General features: G+C 38.4%; 2 protein-coding genes across 2 annotated transcripts in view; one reads left to right on the top strand and one right to left on the bottom strand.

Moving 5' to 3' along the window:
• mc5ra (melanocortin 5a receptor) overlaps nucleotides 1-11,736 on the top strand; it is a 28,169-nt gene extending 16,433 nt beyond the window's left edge. Inside the window, exons 4-5 of the mRNA XM_006795991.3 lie at nucleotides 3,433-3,621; nucleotides 6,166-11,736. Coding sequence (XP_006796054.1) covers nucleotides 3,433-3,621; nucleotides 6,166-6,736 — 760 coding nt within the window. The 3' untranslated portion in view covers nucleotides 6,737-11,736. The remainder of the gene's footprint in view (nucleotides 1-3,432; nucleotides 3,622-6,165) is intronic.
• Nucleotides 7,693-16,024, bottom strand: mc2r (melanocortin 2 receptor). Its single transcript, XM_006795993.3, has 3 exons — nucleotides 14,287-16,024; nucleotides 12,182-12,733; nucleotides 7,693-7,849 (listed from the first exon to the last, which is right to left on the bottom strand). Exons 1-3 carry the CDS (start codon nucleotides 14,637-14,639, stop codon nucleotides 7,801-7,803), a joined length of 954 nt encoding a protein of 317 aa, XP_006796056.2. The 5' UTR covers nucleotides 14,640-16,024; the 3' UTR covers nucleotides 7,693-7,800.
• Between the last annotated feature and the right edge of the window lie 898 nt (nucleotides 16,025-16,922).

The following is a 16,922-nucleotide window of genomic DNA, read 5'->3' as shown; positions in this document are numbered from 1 at the left end:
GTAGTTTTTATTGAGAATAGTTTGGCTCCTGAGGTCCTCTGGCAGTGCTCTGTTAAAGGTTCATGAATGAAGGTTCTGGAAAGGTCATGAAAGGTTACCGGGCCTTTGCCTACTAGGCCCCTCAGCTGTGGAACTGCCTGGCAGGAGATGCCAAGCGAGCTATCCTACTGGTCTCTTTTAAATTGAAAGCAAGGAGAACACAAGGAAGCATGCCAGCAAGCAAGCAAACAAGCAAGTAAGAAAGAAAGAAAAATAAAACAAGTAACCATAAAAAGCAATTTGGATGGCTTACAGGCTCAGGTAGAGCTAACTTTTGTTTTGTAGAAGTGTGACTTCAAGGTGACAGTCTAGAGTATGCTTCTATGTGATTACACAACAGGATTTTTTGCCAGAATTCAAAGAAATAATGAGTTTCAACTTCCAAACCTTCTCCTTCATGTAACTGATTAAAAAGCTCAGTTGCGCAAAAAATATTTTTCTTTTGCCTGAAGTGGAAAAGTTGGTTTATTTATAAAAGGCGAAGAACAGTTGCAGATAATTGCTCATCCTGAGCTTGGCCGAAGCAGATTTCCAATATAATCCAATGTGAAATCGAATCATTCTTTCCACTTAGAAAAATGTCATGCAGTATGTGTTGCCAGAGGAAACATGTGAACTCTTGAAAATGACATAAATCTTTTATCCTGATTATAAATGGTTAAATGAAACCATTTGTAGCAGGGAGTCACAAAAGAGGCTTTTTGATCTTATAATCTTGTGCCCTGCTTAGACTAATCATTAGGTAACGATGATCTAAACAACTTATGATTAACCTTCTTTCTTTAAATTTGTCTCCAACCAATAGAGATCTGTGGACTCAAAAATCATGACATATTTGGGGCAGCTGTCACATCAAAATCAAGTCACACTTTTAACGACGCTACTGTATAAATCAGAAAAATACTTGGATGTCTGTTTTCACATCAGCACCAATTTCTTGTGACTTTGTTTGGGTCTGTCTTCTGATTTGAAAGACTTAATCCTCTTACTAAGACAAAAGCAAATATGTTTCAGCTGTGCAGAGACAGCAGACATTCAACTAAGGCTTTGAATTTCTGGCGAGCTGTATAGCGCTTCTATTCATGTGGTTCTGAATGAGTGCCACGGCGTAACACTGAGGTACAGCGAGTTACTGCAGGATAACACTTGTTATCTTTTATTTGAAAATCCATTTGATTCATGGGGAAAAAGAAATGCATTCCTACTTAATGTGTTGTTTTCTCTCTATAGGTAAGTTGTGAGTATTTGGTGAGTCAGTCCACGATGTTGATCGTGATATAATATGCTGCCTTGGTAACCAAGACAATAGAGGAGAGCCTGTTGCTTTCTGTGGGCTGTAATTCTAACATATTACATGCCACCTCCACTCAACGTGGTGTTAAGACCTCGTGCTCATTATTATTTCTGTGAGACTCGGCTGTCATTTTCTTTGGCACTTGAACAAATTGCTTCGCCAACAAGAATTGGAACATTTGAACACCAAAACACCAAAATGGCACCAAAGCATAGAAAAACATCTTAAGCTGCATGTTTTAAATATCACCTCTTCTGGCCAAGAAGCTTTTACTCATTATACGAATCATTTGTCAAGTCAAGGCATGGAGTCCAAACATGGAAAGCTGTGGAAAATCTAGAAAACTAACAACAGCCAGATTGTTGACCTTGCTCTGCGACACCTCTCAAATAATGTGTCAACTAAAACTAGACTTTTCCTGACTCTAAATTTAGTCCACGGCAAACAATTCAGAGTTAAAATTGGGACCAATCAGGTTCTGAGTTGTGTATCTAGAGCAGCGGTCCCCAACCCCCGGGCCTCGGACCGGTACCGGTCCGTGAGTCGTTTGGTACCGGGCCGCGAGAGTTGAGGCTCAGGTGTGAAATGTATAGTTGTCAGGGTTTTTATCGGTTTTCAGCGTTATTTTGTTATCGTTTTTATCGTTAACTCGGTTTTCCTGGGTCTTTTCACGTGTGTTATGAATAAATCTTCTTTTTTTCGGTACTGGTAGTAGTTTTATTTTGTTGTATTTATCCGCGACACCTTAAAGGCCGGTCCGTGAAAATATTGTCGGGCATAAACCGGTCCGTGGCGCAAAAAAGGTTGGAGACCGCTGATCTAGAGAGCTGTAAACATGTATGTGGTTTTTACAGTGAAAGAACCTTTTCCTTACTTGGCTCATATGTTTGTGTGTGATTTCAGTTCAATTGTGTTAGTACAGTGAAGGAAAAAATAACTGTAAATTCAGACAGATGAGATTGTGCTGAAAAGAACAAGGCAAGGCAAAAATAAATCAATAAATTTAAAGGTGAAACACAACAATAAAATAAAAAATAGTCCGAAATGGCCAATTATACCCTGGACTGGACCCCAGAGTGTTAACCAAATAAAACATGAAAAATTTGTGAAAAAATGTGTTCATTTGTGGCATTTTGTGTAAATTTAAGCAATTTGATGGTTTCTAATTAAAAAAGATTGTGAAACTTTAGTTAGACTTGTGCTTGTAAATGAATCACCTCATGTTGTGTAGCTTTATTGATTTTATGCTTATTGGGCTACATACTTATTTATCATACAGGCTAGTACATAAAATCCAAATTCACATTTTATGTAACTGAAATGTTTAATTATGTGGGCTAAAGAAAAGAAAATTATAGACTACGTTTATATGAAATATCTGTATACTTACTGCTTTTGATGTATTTTAACTGTATATAAGACATATTACAGAATGTAACACATGCATATGTGTAAAAAATAAATTGCTTTGATTTTGCCACCCCATTTGATTTCCATGCCACCCAAAGAAAATTTGCCTAGATCTGCCCCTGCATCTGTTCACACTATGCACACTATATACTCTGACCATCAGCCACCAGCAGTTATAGGATCACTGTTTTAACCATTTTTGCTGTGGAAAAACATCAAATTTTAGATGTAAATATACATAAATAGCATAGATGTGTTGTTTATTTTTAAGAAGCTCTTAAAATATTAGTATTATTTAATAACAGTATTTGGAAACAGCATCAAGCATCTGTTTGTCTGCCAGCAGTGCAGTTTTTTTTTCCGTGACCACTTTTAACTGGGGAGATAGGATCCATTTTTCCACCATCTTTGCTGGCTTTGTTGTTTGTGCAAAGGCTATGAGTGCATGTGACTGTCAAAGCATTGCCTCAACTGCACCTCCGGAGAATGTGAAAGACTGTACTCAGGCATTAAATCAATTAATTGGTTTTCCCAGTATGACTGTGAGAAGAAAGTGTTTACACAACAGGAGGGTGAATGCAGCTATTCTGTCAGCTCCTGAATACACAGAAGGAAGTACATACAGAAACATTTATTTGAACATCTGTTTGCGGAATAAGGGTTGTATAAAGTATTTTGTTTTTTTGCAGTTTGGCAGTAGCAGACATGCTGGTGAGTGTGTCCAACGCCTGGGAGACCATCATCATTTATCTTCTCAACAACAGACAGCTGGTGGTGGAGGATCACTTTATCAGGCAGATGGACAACATGGTGGACTCCATGATCTGCATCTCTGTCGTTGCATCCATGTGTAGCCTGCTGGCCATTGCTGTGGACAGGTAATGATGGAAGGGAGTATAAGCACAAATATATCTTTGTTTTCTTTTTTTGCTATTGTTTCTTAATAGTTTCCTTTTGAAATGTTTTTAAGGGAACTGAAGTTTTAATTGAAGGCTCTAGTCACAACTAATCCTCATCCATCAGCCCAACACCACTGCCCCCAGTTTCCTAATAATGTTCTTGAACATAACTGACGTTTTATAATTTATAACAACAAAAAAGGACCCTGTAATTTTATGATTAATTTTAAGGAAAATCGAGGCAGTGCTTATTTGGCACTCCTTCAGTTAATTCCTGTCATGTGTTCCCTCTGACAATTCCTTTTTTTCTCTCTTTAAACAGTTTTTATTCATTATCAAGAAAAGCATAAAACATAACAAAGCAAACAAAAAAGAAAGAAAGAAAAAAAAACCAAAGGGAGTATATTAAAGTCATTATATACCTGTACAAATACACATATGGGGTAAAGAGGAGAGACAATTCCAATGAATGAAAAATACTGCTCGCACTAAATCTTAGTTGTCACTGCTGAACAGATCAAAGTGTTTTTGTTGTCTCACTGTGTGAATGAATTTAATTTTAAGCAGATGAGTAAACCAGCCTTGATGCAGTTTAATTTTTTGTTTTAAATTGACATTTTATTTCTTAATTTCCACCTTCTTTCTCTGATACACACAACAAATTTGGTTCATTCATCATGGGGATCACTTCTGTCAGTGCGCCCCAGGGTGGCTGTGGCTACAATGTAGCTTGCCATCACCAGTGTGTGAATGTGTGTGTGAATGGGTGGATGACTGGATATGTAAAGCGCTATACAAATACAGGCCATTTACCATCGCTGCTTACTCTAATGCATCTGTGCAAATGTTAAGACAGACAGAAAATTTTAGTTTTTTTACTTTTTACTTTACAATAAATTATCTGGCAAGACAGAAAACTGAGAAAATGTCCATCTTTCCCTGATTTCCCTTTTCATCCTTTTCCTTTTTTGTATGCTTGTGAAGTAGATTTTAAATCCTTGAAATGTGCAGGTTTTTTTCATCTTCACCATTCGTGTCTTTTTATGGTCTTTTCACATTGACAAAAATGGATCTTTTAATTTCATCTGAGCTTGAGCTCACCTTGAAGCCTGAATATTTAACAGCAAAGCTGTATTATTAAGAGTTGAATATTTCATAGGCACCGATGGCACACTGGTAATTTCTTGATCTTGTGCTTTCATTTTGACCTTTCTATTTCAAAAACGTCTGTCTCAAATCTCCTAATTCGGTGGGTTAACCTACCATGCAAGTCTTTGGACTGTGGGTGGAAGCCAAAGAACCCATGCAGGTTTACGGAGCACCAGGATGCCGCTCAAAAATTTTCTCTGACACAGTAATTTTATAACTTCTTAGTTCTAGAACCTAACAAATGACAATAATTGGAAGAATTGCAATAAGGCCTTCAAACTATTCAGTGCCTTGTTCTTTATTAGTTCGTCCTGATTGCACAACCATTCACAGCTACATTTAGCATGTGATCACTATTTTAAAAGTGTGTCTTTGTTACCATTGATTACCATTTAATCAATTGTCTGCTTAATAATGAATGTAGAATAACTGGAAAAACTGTTCTTTTTTAAATGTTTGTCAGACATGTTGATATTTGATCCATATACATTCAACTTCCTTCCTTCTCTCTCCCCAACTGGTCGCAGCAGATGGCCGCCCCTCCCTGAGCCTGGTTCTGCCGGAGGTTTCTTCCTGTTAAAAGGGAGTTTTTCCTTCCCACTGTCGCCAAAGTGCTGCTCATAGGGGATCATATGGTTGTTGGGTTTTTCTCTGTATCTATGAAGCGCCTTGAGGCGACTTTTGTTGTGATTTGGCGCTATATAAATAAAATTGAATTGAATTGAATTGAATTAACTGAGTTAAAACTTACTCTTTCTAACACATAGGCATTCCTTTTGTTCCCTTTTCCATGCTTGCTATTCCTTCATGTACTGGAGCACGTATAAAACTGCAAACATTGCATAGATCATCATACTGGATGATACTGTACCATCCCCAGAAGCAGTTTGAAAGAGGTGGACTCGGGTCCATATTAGGCTGACTCTGATTCAGTATATGAATCAGGTATAAATACATGGTGTACAAGAATCAGGACAACTTGACAATATGATATTCATTTGGTTTCTCAGTGACATTTAATATTTTCGAGATTGTCTCAAAGACATATAAATTACATTCATACCAGAGGTTACAACAGAGCCACCAAATAACAAAATTGCACCTTTTATGTATAAATGTACGTTATGCGTGATCAACAACCCGAGGTTGCCTAACGTTATCCTCATTAAATATTGAATGTCTCAAGAATAAATGTCTCACTTCATGTGACCTGTAGTCTGGTTCGCTCTCTGTGAGTTATTGTATTCAGCACACTCACCGTCCCCGTTATGTTTAAATGTCAAGTTTTCTGACTTTTTGTAATTCATCAGTGAGCAATAAATGTTGATATAAAATTAGAGGTTACTGAGGTGGATACTATGTTATTATCCACAGGTACGTCACCATCTTCTATGCACTGAGGTACCACAACATCATGACGGTGAGGAGAGCTGGCTGTATCATCGGGGGAATCTGGACCTTCTGCACTGGCTGCGGGATTGTCTTCATTATCTACTCAGACTCCACTCCTGTGATCATCTGCCTGATCTCTATGTTTTTTGCCATGCTGCTCATCATGGCCTCCCTCTATAGTCACATGTTCATGCTCGCTCGCTCGCACGTGAAGCGCATTGCCGCCCTGCCCGGCTACAACTCCATCCATCAGCGCACCAGCATGAAGGGGGCTATCACACTGACCATCCTTCTGGGGATCTTTATCGTCTGCTGGGCTCCCTTCTTTCTCCACCTCATCCTGATGATCTCTTGCCCACGGAATCTCTACTGCGTGTGCTTCATGTCCCACTTCAACATGTACCTCATCCTCATCATGTGCAACTCAGTGATTGACCCGCTGATCTATGCCTTCAGGAGTCAGGAGATGAGGAAGACGTTTAAGGAGATCATCTGCTGTTACAGTGTGAGAAACGTCTGCACGAACATCTGTGCTTTGACTGGTAAGTACTGAGAAATAGAAAAGACCAGTGAAAGGATGATGCTGGAATAGAAATACTACTACCCGAGGACTGGTTCACTGCACTTTTCAGACAGTACAGTGTACCGTCAAACAAGCAACTATTGAAAACTATAAGCTGGAAAAGAGACTGGAACATTGAGTTATCTCCTAATGCGTCCACCATGTACACAAAAAGTTTACTAGATGCATTATTTTAAGGCTTAGTTAGGATCATATAAAGTCGAAGCCCATGATTCATAGTAATGTGCGTCACACAAAACTGTTTGTGGCCTGCTTTTCATTCTCCCTGACATTTCTTTTATCTTTTTTTCTTTGTCCTTTCTTTTTTAATAGGCAAGATTATTATTCTCTGTTCCCAGAATATGTCTGATGCAGTAGCCAAATGGATAGACAGGATATTTTTCTTTCAGTGCTGCAAGAGTGCTCATATACTGGCTTTAAATTACAGAATTACTGCCAAATGTACCCAAATGTTAATTTAGACGGCTGGATGTACTTCCGTGAACATTAACCTGACATGCATAAATTAACAAAGGCAATGAAGTCAGCAAAAGTTGGGGAAGGTGTGGTAAGAATTATCCACATCCATATGTCAGTGAGTTTTTTTGGGGGGGGGTTTGCTTTTCTTTCAAGCTGTGACTACAAATTAAAACAACAATTTTACACATCAAAGTCTGTTTCCCAGTCATGGAGAGTAGTGCTTCGGTTACTAAGTAGTATCTAGTTTTTTTTAAAGACCCTTAAGCTTTAAATTGTGACAATGTAACAGTCTACCTAGAACAGCATGTGCATATCAGGGCAGTGAATTATGTTTTAGTTCACTGTCAGTTATGAATTGAATATTTTCCAATATTAAATGCAGAGTCACACATAAAACAAGCGCAAGTGAAACAACACTTATATTTATTCAGATTTTGAATATTATAATCAAAAATCTTTTCCACATCTTTCACAGAGTCCTCTACCAAATCTGTTTGAGATGCTAAATAATTATTTTGAATTTCAGGAGGGTCAGAGAAAAAGAGTCGCACGTCCTCTGCATAGAAGACTCTCTGTCACTCACTGGGTGCTCCATCAGGGCCAGCAATGGTTGTCCAGTTAAATCTAAAAACAGACATCAATTAAAACATTACTAAAGTGAAAGTGATCTCTCAGACATCGTTCATGTTGGCTGAACTAACCCTGTAAAATGCTCTTATTTGTAGCTGCAGTTGCCTATACTCTGTTTGTCTATTAGGTACTGGAATCTACAGTTTCACTTATTTTCTTTGGTGTGTACATGTCCTGGTAACAAAGACTGGACCTTGGCAAACTTAGAGCAAAAACAAAGACAATTTTAAGATGGCAAGTCTGGATAGTTTCACCACTTGCAAGAAATAAATGTTGAATATCTAATGGAGATTAATGATCCTCACAGGCAGCCACGCTACAAAGTTCCTATGATGCACAGAGCGCTTCTTGTGCACCACTACTGAATTTAATCATTAACCATTATTAAACTCTGGCTTTCTCTGCTATAGTTTTGCTTTTGTCCTGTCTCGCTCTGTTCTCTTCTCATTCTCCTCACCCCCAATCAATCATGGTAGATGAGCCTGGTTCTGCTGGAGGGTTCTTCCTGTCAAATAGGAGTTTTTTCTTCCATTGTCATTAATTGCTTGCTCATAGAGGGCCGTGTGATCGTTGGCGTGTCTTTCAAACATTGTAGGATCTTTAGCTTACAATATTGAGTGCCTTGAGATAGCCTTTGTGAATTGGTGCTCTATAAATAAAATTGAATTGTAATGCCAGAGTACAGTAAAGTATAGCAAGATGCACAAGGCTGTCAGCATATGTAAAAACATAAAAGACAGGCAGAAATAATTTAGGTGTATTAAACAGAGGAAAGTGGAGGTTTGCAGAAAATTGGTCAAAGGTTATGAAATGAAGCGGAAAACTGGCAGCTTATTTTATATTTCAAGAAAGTCAAATCCTCTCATTTCCCACCAGTTTCAGCATAATTTATAAATGTAAGATCTCTTATGGTTAAAATCAGACCCTCTTATGGTCTTGTGAACTTTTTATGGATCTGCACAGCCTGGATGGCTGCTTCAAGGACTTTTCCATCAACATCACATGGTTTTAAGGCTTGAAAAATTGCGATGCAGCCATATATTTATATTGAAAATAGTCGAACAAGAAGAAAACAAGTCTTAACGTGAACATATTGAATATGTTGCACTGTAGGTAAGTAATGACAAGGTCAAACAAATACACCATAGATCACATAGATTACTTTTTTACCACAGAAAGTAAATTTCTATTTTTCAAAGCTTAACAGTTGTTTTTTACTTTGTGACTTTATGAACAAAAACTAAATGTTTTTTCACTAGACCCTGTAGGACCATGCAGCCATCAAAGTAGCCCATGTATTGATTTAACAGAAACAACTGGCTTTAGCATGGAAGACTACCATGCAGTTTATTGGTTTTCTTACCAGCATGACTGTAATTCTTCTTTTACTCCTGGATTTTTCTGCCTGAATGAACCTGTTGCTGGAGAGGATAATGGTCAAATGAGCCAGCTACCATTATATGGAACGGCTTTATGTCAAATAGTGTCATTTTGTCGATTAGAAATTTTGTCTCGAGAAATCTTTAGTCTGCCTCTGACGCCAAGCTGGAAAAACTGAAGGAAGAAAGGGAATCATTTGCTTTTAAGATTCAAGAGATAGCTTCGGCCCTTAACTACAAAGCGGGATGTGGTTTGAGAGGAAAACTTTCTAACTTTTTTTCCTGGTGACTGCAAAACAATTTAATTTATCTATAGCCTTTTGTGTCGCGGCAAAAATCTTCAAAAGAAACTGATTAAAGCAGTAAATCCTTTCAATTGTTGACTTTGTTCTTTACTTGCTCACAAATCATTTACTAGTAAGAATACAAGTAATTTACTTTATTAATGTATTAATCATTTGTTCCTTTTAGCCTGTATTGTGTTTTTAATTTCTTCATTCTTAAGAAAACAGGTTGTAATAGAAGACAAACAGGCAGCTCTAGAATGATCTATATCACCGCTCCTTTTATATGGATTCTTACATGTAGAATTGGGGGATTCTGGGTTGACTTACTGAGCTGATAACCACTGGCATAGCCACTTAACATGACTGCTGATGGGAGGCTTTGTGAAACCAGATAACAAGAAGATATCTTGAGTATGCCTAACTCATTTCCCAGTAAAAACCCTGATCAGTGGTAGTACAGGTCTAACATTTGGGTTGTGCCATTAGAAAACAACTGTTTTCATAATTAGGATAAATAAAAGCTACATAAATATAATCGATTTATAAAGACATTTTTAAAACAAAGGGGCACCTTCCGTCTAGTGATGCAGAAGGCACATACGGCTCAACAGAAGCACCACCTGCAGCTGTAAAAGTGATTTCATAATACTAGTGTGCGATGATGGCAATGTGATGGAGGTAAAATGTTGCCTAACACACCATGAAAGCCCCCAAAAGGCCAGTGCACTGCTCTAATGCAAGAATACTGACAGATTTGAGAGGTTATCTACCTCCAAAATTCAGGTGGTTACAGAGCAGTGACTATCTGACCAGTTCTGATTCTTATAGGTTTTAGCACATCTTCAGGCTTTTTATAATAGTTTGTCATTTTAGGAGGAAAACATATTTTGAACTAATGCCGCTCAGATTGCATGCACATGTTCTAAAGGAGGTATATGAGCACTCTTCGACAAACAGGAATTGCATATTGAGCTGATTCTTTTTCTTCTCATACACTTAATGGACTCAGTGTTCCTTTGGAGGATTATGTTTTAACACCCAATGCAAGCAGACCCACCAGTTGCACATTATTTGTAAATGGCCTCACTGCAAACACCTTGCTTGTTATCTGTACATGGGAGAAGTTGTCTGCCCTGCTAAGCTGAACTTTTGACATCACTTGTCATCAGCCAGTTTTCTGCCTGCTGCTGTTCGCCCTGTGCTGCATTAGTGCTACACTTAACAAGCAAACGTCTCAAATCCGCCCGATAGCACAGCAGTCTCTGCTATGATCTGAATGTAAAGTCACTGCTCTGTTGAGTCACTGTGACCCCCAGTGATCACTTCTCAATGCCACCCTGCTGTATAAAGCTATGTAAAGCTGCTTGAAATGTTAAAATGAATGTACAAATAGCTTCACTATACCTTCTGTAAGCGTGTGTTGGTGGTGTCTACCTCCAAACTGAGAAGCTTGACAGATTTTTACCGGAAATGTGGCCATCTGCTGAAACTGCTCTTTCATACAGAATGTTGCTGTGCGGTAGATACTAAAAGAAATGAGTTATTTGCTGTTACGTATCAGTATTTATTGCAAAAACAGAGAATTTGTTTATATTGTTGACGTTTTCAGGCTGATGCATTTTGGTTTGTGGATGGAAAGTAATATAAGAGTTGTTTTAAGAGAAAACAACAGCGCTAGAAGGATGTTTTTCTTCGTTCAGTCTTGTAATTGCCTTACTGTTATTTCCTTTAATGTTTATTGCAAGTACTTTGAAAATGTAAGATCAAAAAAGTATAACACAATGAAAAGTGCTTTGAGTATTGATGTAAAACTGTACATTGTTTTGTCTCCATTGTAAGTTTAATTAGTAAAGAAAACAAATATTTTGCTAAGTGTACATCCACTTCCAGCGTAGCATTTGTGCAGTTTTGCAGAATGATTGATTGTTGCTGATTATTGTGAAGTGCTCTGTTTTCGTTCCCACAAAAAGCAGCAGCAACAACACTGAACATTATATGTTCCTGGATCAAGGTTTAGCTTGTGTTTTGATTGCTAGTTGCATGCTAAGTTCTGTGTATATGTGCAGTGACACAATGCAAACAGCTGTGGGATCATGTTTCGTGTTCGGCGATGGCACGAAGAAATGTAAACGTGAGCTTCAGTTCAAATAAGTGATGTTTTGCTGGCTTAAGATGACTTATTTTTATTGTGTCTGAATAAAAGCAGATAGTGAAATGAGAGCGTTGTCTATTTATTTTTCACATTTGTAAATGTGGACATCGTGTCACTCAGGTTTGAGGAAAAAATGCATGTTCATTGGTAACAGGCTCTCTAAAATGGATGCGTCGGGATGTTAGCACAGGAGGTTCATTTCAAACATGAATGCGTTGACACTTGGTGTGAAAGTAGGTAACATCCAAGTGTTGGGAGAAAGGAGGAGACAGTGGAGTCAAGCAAAACAGAGAGATCGACGGACAGTAGTCAGTGCCACAGTGCCTATTCAAATACACAGGATGTTAGAATGTCTCTAAAGAAAGGAGAAACAGCTGCTTAGCGGCAACAAAGTTCACAGTTCACTCTAAAATTTGAATATTCAACTGAGTGAAGGACACTTTGATGAAAAGCTAACATTTGACTGGATAAACAGACTAAAATAAAATAAGCAATCAGGTGTCTCTACAAGCAGAGCTTCCAGTCAGAACAAAGCAGCATCTTCCTCAAGGTGTGCCTGAGCTCGGCGATGCGGAAGGCGTATATGGCCGGATCGAAGAGGGCGTGGCTCGTCAGCAGCGCCACGTGCAGCTGGAACAGCGATCGGTAACACTCGCAGTAGGGGTTCGTGGGGCACACCATGATGATGACGAGGTGGAAAAAAAATGGCGACCAGCAAACCACCAGCGTCCCAAACAGGATGGTGACGGTCTGGGCCCCTCTCATGTTGCTCCCCCACCGCTGCTGGTGATGACTGTTCCTGCCACCAACCGGTAACGCTGCAATCTTTCTGGCATGGATGCGCGCCAGCATGAACATGTAGACATACAGGGAGCAGATAATCACCAAGGAGATGAAAAACAATACGACGAAGCAGATCATGATGAGCTTGAAGTCAAAGAACAATATCATCAGCACGCCCAAGCCCCCGCATACACTCCAGATGATGCCCAAGATGGCCCCAGTGCGCTGCATTGTCATGATGTTGTGGTATCGGAGTGCATGGAAGATGGTGATGTAACTGGAAGAGAAACAAATCATTTCATTATCTCATAGCTTATCACAGGCTGTCAAGGATTGAGTGACCACGTTTAACTTCACTGCAGCTTCCTCACTCAGCTCGGTCGCCTAAATTTAAGACATTAACTGAGCTTTAACATGATACTGCGGTGCATTACCATTAGCAGGGAGCTTTGTGCCACAAAATAATCCTAAATGCATTTAATCCACACTGGATGACATGTTTTGTAAAGAGTCAAACATTTTTTTGTTTTCTCAGGAGATGGTGAAACCCAAAACAGAGTTAAGAGTTACATGCATATCAGCCGCATGAGCATTAATTGGGTGACCAATTGTGTGAAAAATCTGGGACATGGTCATGAACATTATCATTAGCTTGTTGTTCAGTCCAGAAGTGGACAAAATTATTTTATTTTGCTCATTATACTCTCCTAATGCCACTGCTAGTTAAGCTTTTTGTGACTGGCTGCCTCTTATAAATAACATGTTTTAATGGGGGGCAAGTGACGCTTCTATTCTCACAACCAGAGGTGAAATCCTGAGATGAATATATGAAGGATATCAGCTCTCTTTTAGAGAGCTTTTCTTTTGGCTCACAGGATTACTTGGAAAACTACTGAAGACGGCTGTGTTCCATATGAGCATTTAGTATTTCAACTGTAGATATAACTGAAAAATAAGTGAAAGTAAGCAGAGTTCCCTTTTAAAAAAAAAAAGAACTATAAATAAATGTGCATATGTTGCATTGGTAAATGGACTGGTTCTTATATAGCGCTTTTCTACTCATCTGAGCACTCAAAGCGCTTTACACAACTTGTGCATTCACCCATTCAGACCCATTCGCACAAGCACATCTTTCTAAGTGCTTTATAGCTAACATTTACACACATTCATACTCCGATGGATGCATCGGAGAGCAATTTGGGGTTAGTATCTTGCCCAAGGATATTTGGCATGCAGACTAGGGGAAGCCAGGAATCGAACCACCAACCTTCCAATCAGTAGAACCTGCTCTACCACCTGAGCTACAGCCACCCCATATTCTCTTTTTCTTTGACTGATTTTAAAATTTGGATAGCTGCCTAAAACGTGGAGAAACAGTATCATTGCAGTAATAAAGTATTCATGATTTTTGGGTAGACATGATGGAAGCCACTGCAGTAAGCCTTTCACTGTACATCAAAGAGTCCGAGCCCAGTGGAAAGCTTTTTAAATTCTCCTTATATAAATATCAGCAGAGGATAAATCATTTTGGGGCCACAGATCCATAGAGAAACAATTTAGAACATCTGGATTAGCAGCAAGAATAAATCATTCGTTGTATGGCAAATATAACATGGTTGTGGATTCCTGTAAGTAGCAGCCAGTTCTTTCTTTAAAAGGGTTTTCAAATAGCCTTAAGCATTGTTATGCCTTAGAAAATGAGATTTTGGGGGATGAGTAGCCTAGAGTGGAATATGTTCATCTCGCCATGAAAACCATTCTTCACACTATAAAATAAACCATTTTAAGATAAGATATTTATGTTTCCATATCCAAGAGCTCCATACATACCGGTCCACGGCAATGGCCAGGATACTGAAAAAGGACCCCAAAAAAGACATGCACAGCAGGGAGTCGATTGCATCGTCCAGCGTGGTCTCAGAAGAGCCTTTCTTATTCAAGTGTCCCACATCAGCAAACACAATCATGAGGTTTTCCAAGGTTTTGGTCAGGCTGGCGATGACGTGGAAGGCTGCCAGGCTGCAGATGAAGCAGTACATTGGCGAGTGGAGGTTTCTGTTCCGTATGACAGCTACCACAACAAGGAAGTTCTCAGCAAAGCTCACCGCTCCGATGGTGAAGAAGACGGGGTTGGGAACCACCACCTCAGGACAGTGCGATTGGTTCAATATAGAGCTGTTCATTGTTGGTCAAGTGGTCGTCCAGGATTAAATGCTGATTAAAGGCAGATGTTTACTTTGGGGCTATTTTGCATTGAAAGTTGATTAAGTTTAATAATATTGTTTCAAGAATTGGTTTAAATATGAATATTTGCAGTACATTTTAAACTGCCTTCATTCTTACATTTACAAAAACATTTTATCTGCTGACCTGTTTTTAACATAGAGATCAGGTTTAAACTGATACCTGTGACTTAATGAGTCCTATAAAGGTCTCAAAATTTAGATTTACACACTTTGCAATATCCTTCAACTTTCTTGTCATCAATAATTTCATGAATTCATGACAAAAATATTTTCTGAAAACCTAAAAAAAAGTCAACAAAAAGTAACAATTGTTTTTTATAGATACAAATTTGAATTTAAAACACAAATTAATGGTATGAGACGTACTGACTAAATTTATGGACAGCTGCCAAACAAAACAATGGAGCTAAACTACAAAAATACAGGCAGCAGGTTTACATATATAAAAAATAAAATAATAATGTCACATGCTACATAATGACATAATATTATTGTTGCTTTTAACTGGCTTTCTTTTGTGTTGCTATTAAAAAGAATGAACATTAGTTTATGGTTAATTAGATCAGGACTGTCACAACCTTTGACCTATAACCTATTTATCCAAGAGGTGAAAGACTTTGTAACTGGGTTTGTAGAAGTGCTATAAAGATTAAAAATACATTTTAAAAATTGGAATAATAACTAGTTGCAGTAGTTTTCACTAAAGATATACGACCATGTTAGGTCAGATTTGAGGTTTTCCTTTTAAGGTAAGCTTAGACAATATATCATGTTTTAGTGAGAAAGTAAAATAGTAGTATGCAGCTTGTTTGCAGTAAAGAAACATTAATGCTAGATGAGAAACGATAGAAGCAAAGTGGTTCTGAGTTTGGAAATAATTACAAAAGTTCATCTATTGTTACCTTAAAATATAGATTTTTGTTGAGTGAAACAAAAAAATAAAAATATAAAAGATCAAGAAACAAAAATTGCTCCACGTGTTACAGCAAGAGTCTGACCTCAGGTGGAGGCCGTGGGTTGTTTTTAGCTGTCCTCCACTGGGTAGAGCGAAGGTCACGTTTAAGAAAACACGCACAGGGCCGCTGAAAACAGGCAGCTCGCTGCAGCTCTCGTGGAACAAAGTGTCTTTCTCATATATGTCCAGGTTTAAATCGAGGAGTGCTGGCTCCAGTACACCTCAGTCAGCTGTGGCCACATCAGCCTCTCTGCTGTTCACATGAGGGACAATCGATTTTTTCATTCTGTTTGTTCAGAGCTCACAGATGTTATTGCCAAACTGGTTTACGCGGGATTGCAGTGCTGTGTTTGGTGGTCTTCTTGTCTTTGAGTCTGGTGCAGATGTTTACGTGATGCTTTCACCTGTAAAAAACAAGCATGTTATTAAAATTCTTCTTCTTTTAAATGTGTTAGAGATTCTATATGCACTGTTTGACTGTTCGATTCACTGTGAATCATATAGCGTACAACATTTATCTTCTGCTTTGTCTGTGACGAGTTGTGTGACCTTTAATTTAAAGTCTCACAGCTCGCCCGATGTCTGTGTATTCTGCCATTCCATTTGAATGCATTGAGTCCCACCTTTGTAATTGAACACTGTCGTTTTATATAAAGAAAGTACTCTGTGATCTTGGCTGTGACTCAGAATTCCTGTCAGGCTGCAGTCAGAAGATTATTATAATAATTATATCCAAAAGCGTCTGATCCCTTTTTATTATGACATTCTCAGAGCAGCTTCAGTCCTCGCAAAGATGCCGCATTAAATCCAGTTAAAGCAACTTTGATTGTCTATGTTTTCTAGTTTATTTTACCATATAAGCATAATAGTTTTTAAATAGCAATGAGACTATTGGCATTTCCATGGCAAACTCATGTCATGTTTCCAAATTGCCACATTTGCCACTATTCGCTTTCTTTTAATTTTTATCTTTCAGTTATCATTTTATTAAGCTTAGGTAACAAACACGTGCTTAACTTTGAAAAACTAATTATATGGTATATATTCTGATAATATAAGGATAAGCCTGCCGTATATGTCAATGTCTGACATGGTAAACTGTGCTGTGTATACTAGTGAAGCAAGTGTTTTTGATGGTGCACACATTTGAAAATGACTATATTTTTCAAGCCAGCTGCTTCTAGCAGTATCATAATCAGCTGACTGTTTGAGCTACATGTCAACATGCTAACTAGGCATGCTGCCAAGCCAAGAAAAGAAATTAT

The sequence above is a fragment of the Neolamprologus brichardi genome, chromosome 11, assembly GCF_056152115.1.
Source record: "Neolamprologus brichardi isolate AB-2024 chromosome 11, ASM5615211v1, whole genome shotgun sequence".
Classification (NCBI taxonomy): Eukaryota; Metazoa; Chordata; class Actinopteri; order Cichliformes; family Cichlidae; genus Neolamprologus; species Neolamprologus brichardi.
The sequence above is the reverse complement of the archived record's forward strand: the minus strand, read 5'-3'. Positions and strand labels throughout refer to the sequence as shown.

Coding starts and splice junctions, on each gene's coding strand:
- mc2r (XM_006795993.3), bottom strand. CDS start 14,639: ATGAACAGCTCTATATTGAACCAATCGCACTGTCCTGAGGTGGTGGTT. Junction 12,734..14,286: donor CTGGCCATTGCCGTGGACCG/GTATGTATGGAG, acceptor TTTCTCTTCCAG/TTACATCACCATCTTCCATG. Junction 7,850..12,181: donor TCTGACTGGAAGCTCTGCTT/GTAGAGACACCT, acceptor GTCTGTTTTTAG/ATTTAACTGGACAACCATTG.